At 54.3% G+C, this 19,303-nt stretch overlaps 1 protein-coding gene across 4 annotated transcripts in view; it reads left to right on the top strand.

Annotated features, from left to right (window-relative positions):
* ICE1 (interactor of little elongation complex ELL subunit 1) overlaps positions 1-12,737 on the top strand; it is a 50,289-nt gene extending 37,552 nt beyond the window's left edge. For 2 of the 4 annotated variants that reach the window (XM_036225566.1, XM_016160980.2), the window contains exons 16-19: positions 1,451-1,641; positions 3,270-3,376; positions 7,122-7,220; positions 8,156-12,737. In XM_036225566.1, coding sequence (XP_036081459.1) covers positions 1,451-1,641; positions 3,270-3,376; positions 7,122-7,220; positions 8,156-8,337 — 579 coding nt within the window. In that variant the 3' untranslated portion in view covers positions 8,338-12,737. The other 2 variants (XR_001598977.2, XM_016160982.2) reach the window with 2 other exon arrangements.
* The last annotated feature ends 6,566 nt before the right edge of the window (positions 12,738-19,303 follow it).

Genomic DNA, 19,303 nt, shown 5'->3' with positions numbered 1-19,303 from the left:
TTAATTTTTAAAAAGTGTAGATTCTGCACTCATAATTTTTTGGTAATAATGCAATAAAATTAGACAGAAGTAATTCAGATTTCATAAAAATTACTTGGAAATTTAGATGTACAGCCCCGGACAATCTGGGAACGAAGAGAAAATAAAAAGTAAAATCACAGTCTTGTAAAAATCATTGAAAAGGAAAAGTTTTCATACCTTAACTCTCTAGTTCTTGGAAAATCTATACTCATTACAATGATTTTAAGTGTCTTTATTATTAAACAAATAATAAAGTGGGCCGATAATCATCTTAAAACTTAAACGTCTGAGAAGGAATCTAGGAAAAAGGAATATACTTTAAAAAGTAGCAATCAAGTAAAGAAAAAAAAAAAACATAGGGAAAAGAACATTGTACAAATACTAACAAAACTGATAATTCAGTCCAAGTTAATAAAAAAAGAGAAAAGCGAAAATATCCAGAATTTCAGCCGAGAAAGACGACATCTACAGAGACAGGATGATGGCCGAAGGCTGCGGCTTGCAGCTCCGGGGCGACAGACTCCGAAACCCAGGGTGATTTCTTAGCGAAGTGAAACTTACCAAAATTGGTTTTAGGGCGAGAACACCTGAGTAAACCAGTTGTTTTTAATTATTAAAGAGGTTGAAAAAAGATGATTAAAACTGTACTGTACAAAAAGCATGTCTCATCTTTAAAGAACCGGGTAATTCCAGTCTTTTTCAGGAATATAAAAAGATTGAAATCTCCCTGTTCATTTTTAATAACAGAACCCAATAAAAGATAACACAAGAAAGAAAAAAATTATAAATGCACTGTTGGCATTTACCCAAGACGAGTCAACTTTGTCCCCACGAGGGCTGTGCATGCATGCTCACAGTGGCGTTATGAACTAGAGCCGGAAGCCGGGACTCCCTCGGTGTCTGTCAGGCCAGTGGACAGACTCTGGCCCCTTACGATGGCCACTCAGCCGTGAAAAGGAGCGTTGTTGGGACCACCAGTGCGCAAGGATGCGGGACACGCCAGAAAACGCACTCAGGTGTGAGAGGCCAGGTGGAAGAGTGGGACTGTCCCACCTAAGTTTATGAATTTAAAGTTTTTTCTTTAAAGGTTTAATATTCTTTGTCATAAGTTAACTTTATAACGTTAAATCTCTAACTAGAGTTGCTGAGAATTTGCATTCCAACCCGGACCGCAGCTGGTCTCTTTCCTCCCTGCTGGGGTCCTGCACCCCGCCGTGGCGCTGCCATCGGGCCTGCCGGCCGCCGTTCCACATCATCCTAGGACGCAGGCCGCAGCTCAGATAAGCAGTCCGTTATGCAAAGTGCACCTTTCGATGGCGTCTTTTAAAATGAAGTGGTGGTTCATCTGATGCTTGTTACACTTTTGAAATTACTCATGTCACATGGGTTATACTTGAAACTCTGAATTCTTTGTTTGTTTGTTTGCTAGAATGCGCCTGCAGATGTTGGCTTCATGGTGTCTAAGCTGCTTTTGACCATACAGTTATGTCCAAAAACAGAATTTCAGTCCAGTGAAAGATTTGGTGAAGACTTAAGTGATAACACGTGGGAGTACATATTTGCCATCGACCTGCTCTGCTGCCATCAGAAGTGGGTCTGGACGCACGACAACATCATCAGGTACGGGGCTGCGTGCACCTCGGGGTCGGGGCTCGCGCTGTCGCGTCGCGGTTCGAGCCGTGTGCGCCGTTTAGTGCAGGCGAGCCGTTCACAGCTAGCGTTTCGATTTGGGTCAGAGGTAACAAAGCCGCCCCAGAGGTGCTCGTGTCACGGTGACATATTGTTTCATTCTTTTGTGGGACCTGCCACTACTTTTTGTTACAGCCTGTGACCTGTTGTCTCAAGGAGAAATGACTCTGTGGAGGGAGGGGCCTTTGGTCCGTTGGCACTTCCAGGCCGTGGGGCGGTCCCCACACAAGGGTGCGCTCAGCCAGTCTGCAGGGCTTAGCGTGGTGACCATGACCTTAACACGGACCTGCGCGGGGCCACGTGGGCAGAGGCGTCAGGTGCCCGGGCAGCCGCTCTGCTCACCGCGGGGCCAGGAGAGAGCCAGGCCACGCGCTCGCTTCTCTCTGCGCGTCGAGAACTCTGCTACCAGCTGTGCGCCGCCCGTGGGGATGGAGGAAACGGGCGTTGGCAGGGGCTCGCCTGAGGACTGTTGTCCCTGTCCTGGAGGTCCTCGCGGGGTGCGTCCTGTGGAGGTTTGTTCCCTTCCCACACGTCGACAGTGGGGCGCTGTCCGGCGCGCTTCCGCGATGGGCCGGACTGAGACAGCTGTGCCTGGATCTCTGTGCTCCGCAGGGAGTCGAAGTGTCGCGTGGTCTGTCGCTAGCAGTGCCGTGTGCGCGCCGTGTGCGTGCCCAGGGTGAGCCTCGCCGTCCTGGCTCGTGGGAGTGGGAGCCCGGGAAGCAGGGCCCCTCTGTGCCCGGGGGCGGAGGAGAGCACTGGGGGCGGTGCCAGGCGGCGGCATTCTGTGCAGGGTCCCCGCTGGTGACGACGGGGGGTTGCGGGGCAGGAGCTCTGCCCGGGCGACTCGGGGCCCCGGCTCCTGCGTGGGGCGGCGGTTCCCCCCACCGTGTTTTCACACGTGCCGGGGGAGGCGTGTGGAAGGAGAGGCCCAGTCAGAAGGGTGCCAGCTGTCGGCGTGGAGCTCGGGCCGCTTTTAACGTCCACTTTTCTTTCGTTTGTCTGCATGTAGCTTGTCTAATATTGTAAATACTATGTGAGAAATACATTTTTTGAAAGAAGAGAAAGCAAAGAGGAAATGGCACTGTTTTCAGTGAGGAGACGGTTCCTTTAGTTCGTCTGAACGCAGTTTGGTGATTTCCCCTGGTTTAGTGCAGCCCGTTTGTCCTGGCTCCTCCCGAGGAAATCGTAGGCGTCTAGAACGCAGGTGCCGCCTTCACGTCTGGAAGGTCTCAGTGAAAACCCAGCTTCCTCTACTGCCAGGTCTGTGAGTTGGGGCCATTGTTCGACCTCTACATAAAGCCTTGTAAAAAGGGTTGAAATGGAGAATAAAGACGCAAGCACGGGTATTTTTAGCTTTTTTTAAGCCAGTCTTGGCACAGATACTCTGAGTAGTTGGAGGGCGTGAACTTCCAGTGTCTCCTCTCATTTTAAGCTAAAATATTATATCTTCAGTTCGCCTTCACTACTCCTCTGGAGCATTGTTAAGATAAGTTCGTGAAATTTGATGATGCACATGCACTTTTTCATCTGTGTAAGTGTGTATTGTTTTTACTCTATAGTAAGGAGCTGTGGCCTGTGATGGATAAGTGGATAAAACACAGAAAAGGACATGCGAACATCGCATACATCCCCGACGTCATCATCGCGTCGATTCTGAGGCTGATCGGTGAGCCGTCTCTCTTACTGAATTGTGTCGTGCGGTTGGTGACACCTTGGTGGGGGGAGAAGTGTACAGGAATACATGTTGCCTAAAACTTCACCGTGACCGATTTTACAGCCACCAGTGGATACTCGCGCACTTGATTCATTCCCCTTACGCGTACTTTTTCTTTATAAATTAATAATTTTACCTGTCAGAAGTTAAGGTTTTTAGGATTAGTGGTACATTTTATTTATAATTGAAGTCTTGCTTCTTAGGTAGTAGCATTAATGTATATAGTGGCGCACACACCCCCCGGATACATACATTTCTGTAAATTACACCGTAGTCTCGTTTGGTTTTTAACCCCCTGACACGCACCCACACACACCCCGCCCCCCTGCTTTTTCCCTCCTTGCCTAGTAACCATTGCTTTGTATTTCCAACACTGGGAACTAGTTTTGTTTTCTTTTCCTGTAAGCTGAATATACAGAAATTTAAACCATTGTTTATAAATATTTTCAGTGAAACAGATTCTTTATCATCTCAGACCCAAGAAGGACCTCAGTGGCCGTTTGGTTCTGCTCCTCCCTAAAACCCACGGGTTTTCCACTCTAACTCTGCCCTCTCGGCCTCGCCGCGGCCAGGCCGCCGTGCGGGCCCTGCAGGGCCGTCAGCGCTGGGCCTGGGGTCCTTGGCTCTGCCGAGCCGGGCTTTGTGTCCGCAGCACGTGCTGTCCGCCCCTGGGCCCAGGGCAAGGCCCACCCGCTTTCTGCACGCAGGTCCTTTAGGTCCTTGAGAGTAGTTACCATGACCCCCAGGCGTCTTTGTAGTTTAATTAAAACTCCAAGGCAATAATAGCACTTAAAGTTTGAGAGTATTTGAGTTGTGTAAGTCAGCCTTAAAGATCGATCACAGTAGAAAATGTGAATTTCGGTTACCATGTCAGCAAATATACATTCCCGCTCTGTGCCGACTTTATGTGCAAACGTAGAAACATCGTGCTAAGTAAATTTATAAAACAGTTCAAGACCACAGGCAGATTTCAAGGTCGACATCTAATTTTCACTGTAAATCATCAAAAATACTCTTGGAGTTAAGTTACCAAACATGACAGCATGAAACCCAAGTGGTTGCTGAAGACAGCATGGGAACAGGGCGAGGTCTGTGCGAAGGTGAATGCCGGCACGGGAGGGGACGTGCGTGAGCTGCTTTCCCGGGGCATTTATGTTTTTGCTGTCCCTGTCGCACTGGTTGTCTGCTTTTGTGTTTATTGGTTGTGACAGGAAGCGAGGGCGGAAGGCGGTTTCCAGGGGCCGCCTCTGGCCCCTGCGGAGCCGGCTGCTCGCTCTGGTGGAGGGCGGGCCCATGCGGTCTGCTGCAGTCCCCTGTGTGACTGCTCAGCAGCTGCGGCGGGTCGTCCCAATTGCCCTGGAAGCTTTTGAAAAATTTAAATTTTCAGGCTTCAAGCAGAACTACACAAGATAAAGTAAGCCCTGTGTGAATTAGGAAGACTGTGTTAAAAGCTTATCTAAAAGCAGGAATGTCTGATCGCAGGGAGGAGATGTGACTTGTCAGTTTCTGTCCGCTTTCTTGCCCAGGCTCTCTGCTTTTCCTTGGACTCCGCAGCCCGCCCTTCCCTTAGCGCACCTGCATTAAAGTCGAACTCCCTCCGCCTCCCCCCCTCCCTCTGCTCTCGGCTGGCCACCTTCCCTGCAGGCCCTCAGCCCCCACACACGTCCCCAGGGGCCTGCACCACCTTCTTCCGGGCGTTGGCGTATGTGGTATGTGCGTTGTCATATGGCTGAGCCGTGCTGGGCTCGTGTTCCTCCTGGGGCACTTCCCCCCCACACGCCGTCCTTTAGGAAGTCTGCCCCCGTCTTTGTCCAGGCATCCAGAATGTCAGTCTCGCCCAGCCTTCTCCCTCAGGCTTAGGGCCTCCTCCTCCTCCTCCTCCTCCTCCTCCTCCTCCTCCTCCTCCTCCTCCCCCCCCCTCCCCCTCCTCCTCCTCCTCCTCCTCCTCCTCCTCCTCCTCCCCCGCCCCCCAGGAGCTTCGGAACTTTAAACAGCACAGCACGTGAAACCCAGTTCATCAAGCGCTCGGGGTTGAGAGAAGGGGAGCCGTGTCGCTGTCAGGTCCTACCTGGACGCACACCGCCATGGCCGACGACCCCGGAGTGCGTTACACGTGCGTCCTGTCCATGCCTCTGCTAGCGGGTGCGCGTCAGCGTCACCTGACAGACGCTCAGAGGCCAGCCCGGCGGTGTGCCAGTAGCGTTTGGGCCCGCACACGATGTTTAAGAGTGATCGGTGACTTGGAATTTCTGCGCTCTTAAGCACATCACTTCTCAGCCTCAGTGAAAGCCCATCTGGGAATTATCCAGATGTGTACAGTGGCATCCTGGGTGAGGAACCGCCCACGTATGCGTGGATCAGTGGAATTCAGTGACTGTTGGCCATCTGCCAGAGTGCTCCGGGTGCGCGAACCTGCCCTGCAGCCGGTTCCTGCAGGGGTTTCAGAGGAACCACTGTCCCCGTCACTGTCCTGTGCTTCTGTTTCTCAAAGTCAAAGTAGAGAGGGAATCACTGGACTGGGATCACACGCAGACGTGGGAGATGTGTGGGGGAGCAGAGTTTGCCCCTCTAAATATGCTTTTTGGGATATTGACTATTTTAAGCTCACGGTTGTCAGGAAACACAAGACTCAGGAAGAGCCTTTGACCTTCCCCCTCACTGCCTAAAGGAGAGGAGGCGGAGGACCTGCTGTGGGAAGGGGAAAGGGCGCCCGGTGTCGTGGGTGAACTAGGCGGGCAGACAGGGGAGGACCTTGTGAGGCCCCTGTGATCCGTGATCCGAGGCCTCTGGGTCGCGTGGGCGGAGACGGCCCGGCACAGCCGCCGCCAGGCACTCGCTTCTCTCTCCGGGCTGCTTTCCTGCCTCCGTCCGAGCGGCTGTAGTTTCGCAGGCCTCCTCCAGGGGAAAGAGGGTGTTTCCGGAAAAGGCAGCTGGTCCCCCTTGCGTCCGGAGCCTCTGCACAGGTGCTTCTCCTGGAGACACCCGCGCGCTCGGTGTGCAGGGCACTGCCTCCTGGCACGCCCCACCTCATCCTTCGCCGTGGAATTCGGGGACGAGATTTAATAAGAACGACTGGCTGTTCTAACCAGGACAGTCTTAAAGGAAATCGGCTGCTTCGTGTGCAAGCTCCCATGACGGACAGTGACCTCCACGCGGCGTGGCGCCTTGGTAGGAGCTGGGGGCCTGTGCCCAGCCTTCGCTCTCCCGCCATCAGCCGCCCCCCAGCACTGGGGAGAAGGCGCAGACTCCTGGCGCCGCGGGGAGAGCAGAGCTAACCTTGAAGACGCCATGGGGCCTGAGGACCACACCCCTGCGGCGGGCGTGTTCCACAGCTCTGGCCGAGCAGGGGCCCTGGGAACACGGGCGTGGAATCACTGAACGTGGAACGTTCGTTCCTTCTTCTAGTTCCTGTGCCAGCGTCTCCTGGCCTGCCTGGGAAGCGGCGTGTCTGCACGTGGGAGTAGAAGGAGAGACGGCTGGTCTCCGGTCGCCCTGAGGGGGAGGCGATGCCCTGCGTCCTGACGCCTCTCCGTGTCACCTGTTTTCACTTGCTCGGGACCCATGTTAGCCTCTTAGTTCAGGGTCGTTCAGCTTAATGTATTTTGTGTTTTAGGAAGGAAAAAAATAAATTCGAGTGAAAAGTTAATCACCGTTTAACCAAAGATCATTTCCGTTTGGTCCGTTTCTTCCTCCCCAGGTCGGTTGGGCCAGCTGGGCTTGAAGGAGGGGTTTCCGTCGGCCGTGCGGAACATCAGCTCAGTCATCGGCATGTTCATCCAGCACGCCCGGGAGGAAGGTAGGCGTCTGCCCACGCGCCACACACCCTCCTGCAGCGCGCGGCTTCGAGCCTCACCAGAGGCCCCGCCCCAGTGCCACAGGGAGAGGCCGTCGCTGACGCGCTGATGGCTGACCCGGAGCTCAGCTCAGCCCTGGGCCCCGGGCCACACCTCGTGGCTAATGGAAATCCTTTCTAAAGCACGTGTTTCTCTTACCCTTAGACTTTTATTTTTGTTTTTGTTTTAGTTCTTATGAGGAGCCCACCCTGCTCCTCTGACGGCCTTGTAGAGCGGGGCTCATCTTAGAGATGTGGCAGGTGCTCTCCATGTTTTCAGCACCTGTGGGTCTTGTGATGTTTAGTTTCAGGAGGAGCAGTGTGCCCTGTTGGGCATTGCATCACTAGCGAAAATCTGGAACGTATAGTTAATAATAAATGCTCATGAAATAACACGTAAAGTTTTAAACTAAATTACTTCAGTGAATTAAAGTTTAACTAAATAAGTTTTTAAAATAATCATATACTGTAATCCAGTATGTGAAACTGATACAAGGATAGGTTTTTATTTGATCTCATTTCATTATGTTTTTTATTTCCAAAGCCCATTTATAAACACTTCCTGAGGATACTTACTGGGGCCATAATTATCTGACATCCTTTGCTGGCGCGGGTCGTGAGGGGCAGGCCTGTGCCGCCCTGTGCCCGCTGCTAACGCCCGGCGGTCCTGGGCACACAGGCCTGCACCGGGGACCCACAGAGAGCGCCTCTGCTTTTTCCGTTTTTTTCCCCCACTTGCAGACAGAGCTTACATTTTTTCACTGTGGGCCTTGCATACTTGATTTTCACTGCTGGCAAAAAGCATTCTGGGTTTGAATAGTATTTAGTAGGTGACACCATTAAAATTGTGAAAAACAGACACTGTGTTGTGTAACGACTGCTGTGAAAATTCTTTCCAGATATCCCGTGGGGTATACAGCTAGCAGCTGTGTACGCGCTTTGTGACTTGAGTCCCAGCAATCCCGCGGAAATATCCAAGATCCTAGAAGCTTGGCGCAAAGAGACGGGCCACAGCGTCCCCTCCGCAGTGGTCAGCTCCCTGGAAGAAGTCAGTGCGTTGTGCGCGGAGGAGCTCGGCTAGGCCGCGGCCGGCCGCGCGTCCGGAGAAGTGCCTTCACGTGATCTGAGTACAAAGAGATCCGTCAGCTGTCAAAGGCGAACTGCGGTTTGGTTTCAGAGGGAGCGCGCCGAGGTGGGGCGCGGGGACGTGGGGACGCGCTCCTCGCCAGCCCGGGGCAGGAGAGGCGGGCGGGGCCGCCGTGCTCCCCGCGCCCCACACATTTCACTCAACTAAGGCTGTGATTCCACGACACACCGATCGTGTTGTTCTGTCCTGGTCCAACAACAAACACTTGAACTTAGCCCTTTTTTGCTGCAGAAAGTGTCCTTTTAGTCGCTTTTAAAAAATGAGTGGCATTTTATAATGAATTTCATGTAAAAGCGTTGGTTCGGTTCCTGAGCTGATTCTGGGCTTCGCGCTCAGCCTGCTGACCGGGAGAAGCCGAATCGGCGGGAAAGGAGCTGGAAGACTCTTCCACGTCTTAGCTGCAAACGGGCTACAGGTGAAGTGCACAGCCGACGACAGGAGAGCGCGGGGAGCCTCTCGAGCCCCGCGGCGTCGCCGCGGCTCCGCAGACCAACCGCGGCGGCGGGCGCGCGGGCGGCGGGCGCCACGGGCCTGGCCACCCCGCGCGTCCCCGCGATGCGGCGGCCGCTGCCGGCCTGGGCCGCCGTCGCCGCCGTTCCACTTCGGAATTTTAGTATTTGTACATAGAAAATGGGTTTGATAACTCACCGTGGTTCTGATTTGTCTTATATTCATCATTTCTTAAAACTCTTGTATGTGTTTTTTATAATAAAGAATAAAAGTGAGCCATGTACGTGGTCGTTCGGGTCGGTAGGGCGGCACTCGGCGCTGCTTCCGCTCTAACCAAAGACGAAGGAGCCGCTCCCGCCAAAGACGGGGGGCGCCGTCCCGGGGCCCCCGCCCGGGCGAGCCCCACGCCCTGCGCACGCTCCCGGCGGCGCCGGGCGTGGACGTGTCTGCCGGGGCCCAGCCGCGGCCATGTGCCATGTACCCCGACCTCTGTCCTCCTTTGTGTCGTTAGAGTAGCTGTAACCAGCAGCGAGGCTTGTGCACGGCCCCGCACAGCCCTTCGGAAGCTTTTGGCTGCTGTGTGTGTATTTCCCCCCAGTATTTGCTGAGCATGCGCTCTGCGCGGGCCCTGCGGGGAGGAGCCGGTGAGCCCGCAGCGAGGAGCACGGCCTCGAGGCCCCGCCGTCTGTAGATAGAGAAAACCTCTGACACCCCAAAAACGGACAGGCAGGAATTTGGGTGAGTTTAATGGAGAAAACGTGGAGTGGCGGGTGCTCCGTTGGTCTGGAGAGGCCTCTCTGTGTGGGCGACAGTTGAGCCGGGACCTGAGAGGTGGGAGCCAGCCTTGAAAGTAGGGGGCGAGTGTCCTTCCTGGAGCTTTCACGTGGACTAAAGTTCGGCGGGGCTGTTTGCGGCACCGCGATGTGAGTCGGGCGAGAGGTGACGCGGAGACCTGTCAGGTAGCGGTCACGGTGGGGACAGCGCTGAGACGCGAGGGCCAGGTGCGGTTCAGGGCAATGCCAAGTTCCTGAACTGGGGGGTGGCGGACGCGTAGGACTCGAGATTCCCAGGTAACCGACGGGTTCCTCGGGTTGGAGACTGGTACAGATCCCAAGCCCTAGGTGCTCGCTTGGGACCTGGGAACCGAGACATCCAGGTGGTGACAAGGAGCCTTTACAGGCCAGTCTGGAGTTCAGGTGAGATAGGGCAGAAGCGAAGCCATAGCCTGCGGGTGCGATTTGAAGCGTGCGTGCGCGTGCGCGTTGTCGCTCAGCGGCCCGGCTTCCCACCTGTAATGTGAAATCGCCTGGCAGGGGAGGGTGGGGAGGGGACACCGTGGAGGGCGGGAGGCGCCGGGTAGTGCCTGGGCGACTGTTCCCTTGCCCACACGGCAGGCGGTTGGCCCCTGTGCTGCACGGTCAGGCGAGGTGAGCCAGCCCCGCGGGACCGCTGGCTCCCGCATGCTGCGGGCGAGGTGCCCCGAGCATTCCCCGCAGAGCAGGCGGCTCAGGCAGCAATGCAGAGTGGCGGGGACATCAGGAAGAGACGGGAGGAGGTCTGCAGACACGTTCGGGGGGAAAAGTCGCCTAAGGCAGAAATTTGTCATCCGGCTGGAAACCGTCTTAACCTCCGCAGCTTTCTGATTGTAGTTAGCGCCTGGCGTCGGCCGCGGCCGCCGTGTTTCTGGCCGTTTGGTGCATGGCGGTTCCTTGTCGGCATCCGCGCTCCGTGTTGGGACCTGGTGATAAACAGGCCTGGACCTGCCGCTGGCCCTGTGTCGCCCGCAGAGGGCGATGCAGCTTTAAGCTGTTGTTCAGTTTAATACCAGGTGTTCAAGCAGAACCTTGATGTGGGGCCTTATCGTTTCTTACAAATACAGTGAATGAACATTTGGACCTGGAGTTAGGTGGAGATTCAGGCCACGGACGGTCAGTGCACCAGGAAGTGTCCAGGATCTGCGCGTCCAGGCCGAGCGCCAGGACCGTTCGGAGGCAGCTGCGACAGGCCTGGCCGCGCGGGCAGGGGCAGTGAGGGGCAGTGAGCAGTGTGGCCGGGACATCTGCGCCTCACCCCGGCGCCCAGCCCCAGGGCAGTCCTGGCGCTTCGCTCCGAGCACGCAGTCAGCTCGTTTTCCACCCTGAGACAGCTTGGTCACACGGCTAACTTCGTCTTTTAAGACGGGAGGTAACCGTGTAACTCGGTTTACCTTAGAGCAGGGACAGGGCCTGTGCTTGGGGGTGGAGAGCGGTGCTGTGGCCGGCAGAGGGCCCTGCAGAGCGGCCGCGGGCCGGCAGAGGGGGCGCTGTGGCCGGCAGAGCGGCCGGCGCCGGAGCGTCAAGCGGGGCGCGTGGCCGAGCCCCAGCGGCTGCACCCGCACCGGGCGCCTGGCCGGCAGGGGGCCGTTCCCGTTCATGGGGGTGTTGACCGGGTCTGCGGTACCGTCCAGGCCCAGTACCTCAGGAAGTAGACAGGGAAGAGCGTAGGAAGGATAACGAGTCACATCAGTTGTGTTGAGAGCATCCCCCCAAATACAGGCAAATACTTGGCCTGTTTGAGCAAATTCTTTCTGGATGTTTCTTAGTGATCCTAAAGCAAAATGATTTGACCAAAGGCAAAACCAAGTGGCCAGGTGGGCAGGCGACCTCGAGTCCCCTGATTCCCGGTCAGGTCCGCGCGCCATGAGCTTAATTGTGCCGCGCCCCTCGGACGCCCCGTTCCTGTCCTGCGACACCCGTGGCGCGTGCTCCCGTGGCACCGTGTTGCGAAGGGTCTGCGGTGTGGTCGAGCTCATGAGCGCGCAGATGCAAGAAGCGGTTCCATGTGGAACGTTCTAGAAAGCGAGGCAGCACGCGCTTAGACGCTTCCTTCCGGTTGGCACTCGTGCAGAGCTGCGGTGCGCTTGGTCTGGACCGTGAGGCGGGCAGCGGGCAGCGCCTTTTCCTGCCTCGGAGGAGACGTCTCAGGGGGCCCCCCATGGCGGGGTGTTTCCAGCGCAGGCGCTCGGCTCGTCGTTAGGTCCGTGCGTCCCTGTCCCTGTGTCGCCATCAGTTCTCTGGGCAGGTAGAGTGCTTTGTAGGCGAAGAGAGAATTGTGGGTGAAGCGCCAGGGAGAGATGCTACAGTTCCGTTTTATGAGAGTGAGCGTGTCTGCTTTTCTGGACGTCGGGTTTTGTGGGTGACAGGAGCCCTCCCCCCCCCCACTCCCCGTAGCTCGCGCGGGTTTACATGTGGGGCCAGGTGGCCTCTGCTTCTGCTGGGGCAGGTCGTGCTGGCCCGCACCTCCCCCTGCACTGGGGACCGGGCGAGCCGGCCTGGCGGGCTGGTCCCCCAGCCAGCAGTTCTCCAAGGGCACGGCCTCGCCCCACACCCTCCGGGGGTCTGGTGTGCCCAAGGGCCTCCCAGCGCTAGGGGGCCCTGAGCGCTGCTGCTGCCCCTCCCGCCCTGGGCACCCCACCCCCAGCTCCCGCTGCGGCTCAGCCCCCTCCGCGTCCTTGCCCCCCTTGTCCCCCTCGTAGGAGTTTCGGGGGAGGGGACAGTGGCAGCCGCCTCCTACCGTCCAGCCGCGTGGGCGCCGTCGCTTCCGTTTTAAATATTTTCTGTGGTCTTAAGAATATTTTTTTCTAACAAGTCGTCATTAACTGCTGCTCTGAGATCACCTCGCCCCATGTCCTCAGTGTCCACCTGAAAACCCTGCAGGAGAGGAGGCGGCTCGGGTTGTGCGCGCAGGACCCGCCCCTCGGCCCTGTTTCACATGTAAATTTGTATTATTACACATGCATTTTAATAGTTTCAATTGTAATCCGATGTGTTTTGTTATTTAATTTCATGTTAACCGTGTACTGTATGTGTGTAGTAAATTAAAAATTAAAAACAACAGGTCACACACTGGAATGTCCGTCTCCCTCTTGTCCCAGTCACTCAGGCCTGCTCTCGGGGACAGCTCGATGACCAGGCTCTGGGCAGCAGCTTCCTTCCGGACGCCCCAGGCCCACGGAAGCTGGGGGGTGGGGTGTGCGCCCCCTCCAGAGCCCCGTGTCGTGAGGAGGACAGCCACGCTTCACTCCTGATCACCCAGAGGCGACAGCACGCACCGGGTGCTTCCCCTCGCCTCCCGGCTCTGCGCGCCCCCACCCAGTGCGGGATGGGGTCCACGTGCCCGCACTTCACGCTGGCAGCTGTCCCCTTCTGGTGGGAGGGGTGACAGGCGGGCTTCGGGTCGTCTGAGGAGCCGAGTCACGTTTGACCACGAGCATTCCCCTCAGGAGCTCGCGGCGCCGGGAGGCCTTGCTGGAGGGCTGTCCGTGCTCGGCCGCGGGTCCCGGACGCGGCAGTGCGGGACGGCGGTGCCTGACCTGGGTGGGGAGCCTGCCGCGCTCAGCTCCGTCCCCCGCGGGTCCCCCAGGCGGCCATCCAGAGCCACAGGGCTGGCCAGCAGGTGCCGTGCCGGGCAGCTGGGCCCCCACGCCCGCGACTCGGGCCAACCCTGAGCCGGTGAGAGTCTTAAGCCCACGGATGAAAGCGCGGCAGAGCCGCAGATGAAGTCACCCTTCTGATAATGGAAGAATAATCGCATTGAAAGTTCTGTAACCTTTATGGGGGGGGGGGACCCCACCACGCAGTCGTGTCTCAGGGGCTGGAGTTTAGAGGCCGGACCTGGCGCTGTTTGCGGTGAGGTAACATATCACCGCCGTCGGCTTCGTTACACCTGCTCTGTCCACACTGTGAGGCGCCCCGGGGCGTGAGGACTCCTGGAAGGGGACTGAGTGTTGGCAAAACAGCCGACGATTGACAGAAGGCCAAACCCCGTCCGCTAGGCGCTGCACCCTCCCCAGGGCGCCTGGCTCGGGCGCCGTGACAGCCCACGTGGGCCCCGCCGGCAGCCGCGCAGGTAACCGAGAGCTCGCTTTACTGCACCGGGAAGCGGGCGCGCCCGCACATGTGTGCGCGGCTCCAGTCCGACCCCCAGAAGCTCCCTTCCCGGAAGGGCCCGGGCTCCCTGTGTCTCTGCGGAGCCGCTGCCCCGTGCCCCTCCATTGTTTTGCTGCTCTGATGCTTCACCATTGGAGGAAAAATACGTTTCCAGAGAAAGAGGATGGAGTTTTCACAGAAAGGCATTGAGCCTGCGGGGCTCTTTTGCTCGCGAAGCCCCTTGCCGGCCCCCACGCCTGCCCCGGGCGTGACAAAGGTCGAGGGGAAGGCCGCGGGCCGGGCTCGGAGCGCCCCGTGCCCCCCAACGCCGTGAGCCACGCCGGTTTCGGGACGCGCCCACCGGGGATTCGGAGGCTGGCAAGGGTCGCCTCCTGGTCTCGCCGCGCCCCCGGGGGGCAGTGGGGCGGAGAGGACAGCGACTGCGAGGTCCGGGAGGGGGAACCGAGGGGGGACCTGCCGCTTGTGGGGCATCCATTTCCTCCAGACTCCCGTCAGTACAGAAACATCTAGAAAGGCAGAGTTGGCTTCCTTTATGTTGCTCTGGAGTCAGTGTCTTCCGGGGGTGCGCGGCCGGCCGAGGGAGAGATGCTGGGGACAGCCACATGTGGCCCTTGTCCCCGCCCCCCTCTGCAAAGGAGCGCTGAGCAGCCTGGACCCCCGCGCAGGCCAGCGTCCGGGCTCCGTTTCTCTGCGGCGAGGCGCGAGGCGCATGCGCCGTGCTGCACAGCGGCCTCCACGGGCGAGCGGGGCGCGTGACAGCCCCGCGGGGCGCTCACACGGCCCCCTGGATCCCCGCGCCCGCCCGGCCTTCATTTGCATGTTGAAAACCCATTCAGTCTGCGGTGGAGCGGACAACACAGTGGTTAGATAGGGCGCCAGCTCCTGGCCTCGCCTACTTCACGTTTTTAAAGAGACGGGAGTTTAACTCCTACCGTTTTGCCGCGCAGCCAGATTAACGCTTGGAATGCAGCTTTCTGTCTACCAAGCCTGTTTGCATGAGGAAGTAAGTTTTCTGAGTTTTGGTGCAAGTTTGCAATGCAAAACTAATTTTTAAACAGCGACACTGGCATTTGAAAAACTAAAGTATGATCAATACAGGTCTAAAAACTGGAAGTTCACCTTTTTTTCTGATTTTTTTCCCGTACAGTCCCATCTTTTAATGCACTTAAGACAAACGGTTACTGTGGAAGCTTCGTTTCTGTTCACACGTGGAGCTTTGCGTTTTGTCTTTCCCCTGACACCCCTTCTCACTCACTCCACAGTCTGACCAGGGGAGAGGAAGGAGAGGAGGAGGAGCCCCCGGGATGAGAACGCCCCCATGCCGGCCCCTCCGGCGGGCGTGTCCTTTGTTTTGTTTTTAGCCCCATGCAAGTTTTTCAGTAAGAAACGCGGTGACCTGTGCGCTCCTCGCTGGCGGTCAGGAGGCCTGCGGGCACCCTCCCTTCCCGGCAGGGGGCGCCCGCGCCTCGCTCATGGGCCCAGGCCCAACCGCCGCCTCGAGGCCTCCTCCACCGTCCCGGCCAACTGGGTTCAGGAGAAACTAAAGGACATCACTTCGTTTCAGGTTAACACAATGCCCTCTTTTCTCCAAACGTGCTTTAGCGCCTGTTTTAAGGAAAAATCTTCCACGGAAGCGAGGGTTTCATCAGCTGGTGGTGGCCTCCAGAGGGCCAGGGAGGGGACTTCCAGCCCCGAGCTTCAGAGACAGTGCAGAGGGATCAGACCCTCCTGTGGGACACAGTCACCATGCAGCCTCCCTGGGGGACTGTGGTGACCACGTGCCCGGCTCCCACGTGCGGGCCGCACGGCCAACGTCTGTGTTCTGTCCTGACTCCGCGGGTCTCTTCACGCCCCTGGGACTTGTCTTTGATGAAGCAAGACATTATAAATAATATTTTTCTAAGAGTCACCCGAGAAATCCGGGGCTCAAAACCCTTTTTTTCTATGGAAAATGCAGACAGTGCCCCTGATAAAAAGGCCGTTTGGATGGTGAGACTGAGCTCAGGAGACGTTTCGGCCCAGGTGACTTTTCTCTGCACGAGCGAGGAGCTCATCGCTTCGAGTCATCCTGGCTCATCGAGCTGTTTATCCTGGCTCACCCAGTGCTCCCGTCTCGTTCGTTACATTGCTGGTGATCGTTCACCATCCGTGAAATTATTTGCATTGATTCTTTTCACCTTTATTGTTTTCTTGCTGTTGTTATTTCTGGTTTTCTTTTGTTTGTTTGTTTGTTTTAGGGGGGAGCAGGGAGGTGAATGGGAATTTGCTTAAAATGTTCAAGTTCATGCACGGATATCACAATATTCTTTAACTATTGAGGTAATTACGTGCCACTAATTTTATTTGATTGACTTTTTAAAACTTTAGCTTGATAGTATTTTCAAGACAAATTACCCTTATTAAAACAAAGGGATGTTATATTTCTGTCCTCCTTAGAGCCCGCTTGAAGATCAAGGACCGCTGTCACTGTGACTGCTTCTAATGCTGAGGCACAGGCAGGCTAGTTGACCTTGACGTCAGTGAAAATATGGGCACGAGGTACAGTTATAGAAACGTCGCCGGCCCTGGCATCCTCGTGACACACCCGTGGCCGAGGAGGAGGTACTTCCTGTGCCCCGCGTTAACCACAGCAGACTGAGCAGGAGCAGGACAAATGCAGCTGGGAGGTCAGACTTGGTTTGCCGTCACTTCCAGCATCTCCTGGCACTTGGTGGAGGAGGAGAGAGGCTGGCGGCTCCTGGCCAGTGGGGCAGGACAGCCAGCTGCCCGCACGAAGCAGGCGAGGACAGGGCAGGCGGGCGCGCGCTCAGCCCCGGCCGCTCCCCGGACCCGCCAGGGGCCCTGTCTCTCAGCGGCCCTTCCGGCCTGTTTCCCCCCAGCTCTGCGGGGAGGGCAGGGGGTCACAGAGCTAGCGAGTGGCCGAGCTGGGTGGAAACGAGGTCTCTGACTGCAGTCCAGGGTCTGCCTTGGTTTGAACACCCACGGCCCCCGAGTCAGTGCCCTGCTGTGTGTGTGTGTCCACACGTGAAGTTCTTCTTCTCCCCTGGAGAAAGGGAAACAGCACGAATTAGAAAGTTCAAGGTTACTTCTGCTTTGTTAAATAGACTTTACCTCGCAGCATTTCTGTATAGTCCCCGATCTGAGACGCACTTCCATTCTAAATTATTAAGCTTGCAGACTTCTTTAACCTCTTACTCATAAAATTCTGTAAGGGTAATTAACACTAGACAATTTCTAATCATTATTCAAAAGGGTATATGTCTGCTCAAAGGTTAATTTAAAGGTAGAAATTATTTTTTAAATTTAATTTTATCTTAGTTTCTGGTGCACAGTACAATGGTTCGTCATTTCTGTAATTTATACAGGGGTCCCTCTGATCACTCCAGCTCCCGTCTGGCTGCCACACGGCCGTCACAGTAACACTGCCTGTATTCCCCATGTTGTATTCTGCATCCCCGTGACTGGTTTGTAGCTACGAATTTGTACTTCCGCGTCCCCTCACGTTTGTCACCCAGCCCTGCCCCTTCGGACACTCGCCCGTTTGTTCTCCGTGAGTCTGTAATCGTTTAATTTGTTTGTTTCTTTTGTTTGTTCCTTAGATTCTGCATGTGAGTGAAATTATAGTGTTTATCTTTCTCTGTCTGACTTGTTTCACTCAGCATAATACCCTCTAGATCCATCCATGTTGTTGCAAATGGTGGGATTTCATTTTTTATGGCTCAGTAATATTCCACTGTGTATATAAACCATAACTTCTTTAGCCAGTCGTCTAGTGATGGGCACTCAACTTGCTTCCATGTCTTGGCTATTGTAGCTTGTGCTGCCATGAACATAGGGGTGCAGAGATGTTTACAAACTAATATTTGGTTTTCTTTGTGTAAATACTTGGAAGTGTAATTGCTGGGTCAAAAGGTAGTTCTTTTTTTAATTTTTTGAGCAACCTCCAAACTGTTTTGCACAGTGGCTGCACCAATTTGCAATCCTGCCGACGGTGTACCAGGCTCCCCTTTTATCCACATACCCTCCGATGCTTGTGTTTTGATTGATTGATGATAGCCAATCTGGCAGGTGTGAGGTGAAAGTTCACTGGTTTTAATTTGCATTTATCTGGTGATTAGTGACCTCGCGCATCTTTTCATATGTCTGTTGGCCATCTGTGTGTCTTTGGGGACTATCTAGTGAGGTCCTCTGCCCATTTTTTAATTGGATTTTTTTTTGTTGTATGAGTTCCTTATACATTTTAGGTATTAACTCCTTGTCAGATGTTTCAGAGGCAAATATCTTCTCCTGTTTAGTTAGGCTGTCTTTTCGTTTTGCTGTTGGTTTCCTGTGCTGTGCAAAACTTTTTAGTTTGACATAATCCCATTTGTTTATTTTTTCTTTTGTTTCCCTCGTCCTAGGAAATATAGCAGAAAAAAATTACTAACAGCAATATCAGAGAGTTTACTGTCTGTGTTTTCTTCTGGAAGGTTTATGGTTTCGGGTCTTACCATTTTGAGTTTATTCCTGAATATGGTGTGTGAAGGTGGTCCAGTTTCTTTCTCTCTCTCTTTCTTTCTTCCTTCCTTCCTTCCTTCCTTCCTTCCTTCCTTCCTTCCTTCCTTCCTTCCTTCCTTCCTTTCTCTCTCTCTCTCTTTCCTTCCTTCCTTCCTTCCTTTCCTTTCCTTTCCTTTCCTTTCCTTTCCTTTCCTTTCCTTTCCTTTCCTTTCCTTTCCTTTCCTTTTTGTTTTTTTTTGCATGTATCTGACCAGTTTTCTCAACACCATTGAAACTGCCTTTACCCCATTGTATATTCTTGCCTCCTTTGTCATAAATTAAATGACCATGCAGGGGCGGGTTTAGTTCTGGGCTCTTATTACGTTCCATTGTTCTGTGTATCTGTTTTTACGCCCGTACCATGATGTCTTGATCACTGTGGCCTTATAGTATAGTTTGATATCAGGCTGCGTGATACTTCCAATTTTGTTCTTTTTTCTCATTATTACCATGGCTATTTGGGATCTCTTATGGTTCTATATAAATTTATGGATTGTTTGTTCTAGTTCTCCAAAAAATGTCATTGGTATTTTGATAGGGATTGCATTGAATCTAGAGATCGCTTTGGGTAGTATGGCCATTTTAACGGTGTTAATTCTTTCTATCCACGAGCAAAGTATAGGCTTCCACTTATTTGTATCTTCTTCAGTTTCTTTTTCACTGACTTATAATTTTCTGAGAAATTATAATTTCTTGGAAATTAGAAATAATTTTAAGCATTTTTTAATCATAAGATCTTGTTTGAAATATTAGTAAAAGTAAGTATGCAGTAACATTTACTTTAAACTTAGTAATTCTAGAAATATGCTAGATGGCCTATTTGAAAAAATGAGAACTATGTGTGAGGAGATGGTGAATTTCAGGATACACACAGTAACTATAAAAACAAAGCAAGTAAAAATGCTAGAAATGAGAAGTATAATATCAGAAGCAAATGTATATTTTATAGTGATTAATATGAGTGACTCAGCAAAGGAAATAATCAA

The sequence above is a fragment of the Rousettus aegyptiacus genome, unplaced genomic scaffold, assembly GCF_014176215.1.
Source record: "Rousettus aegyptiacus isolate mRouAeg1 unplaced genomic scaffold, mRouAeg1.p scaffold_m13_p_8, whole genome shotgun sequence".
Taxonomy (NCBI): Eukaryota; Metazoa; Chordata; class Mammalia; order Chiroptera; family Pteropodidae; genus Rousettus; species Rousettus aegyptiacus.
This window is presented reverse-complemented; position numbering and strand designations above follow the sequence as displayed.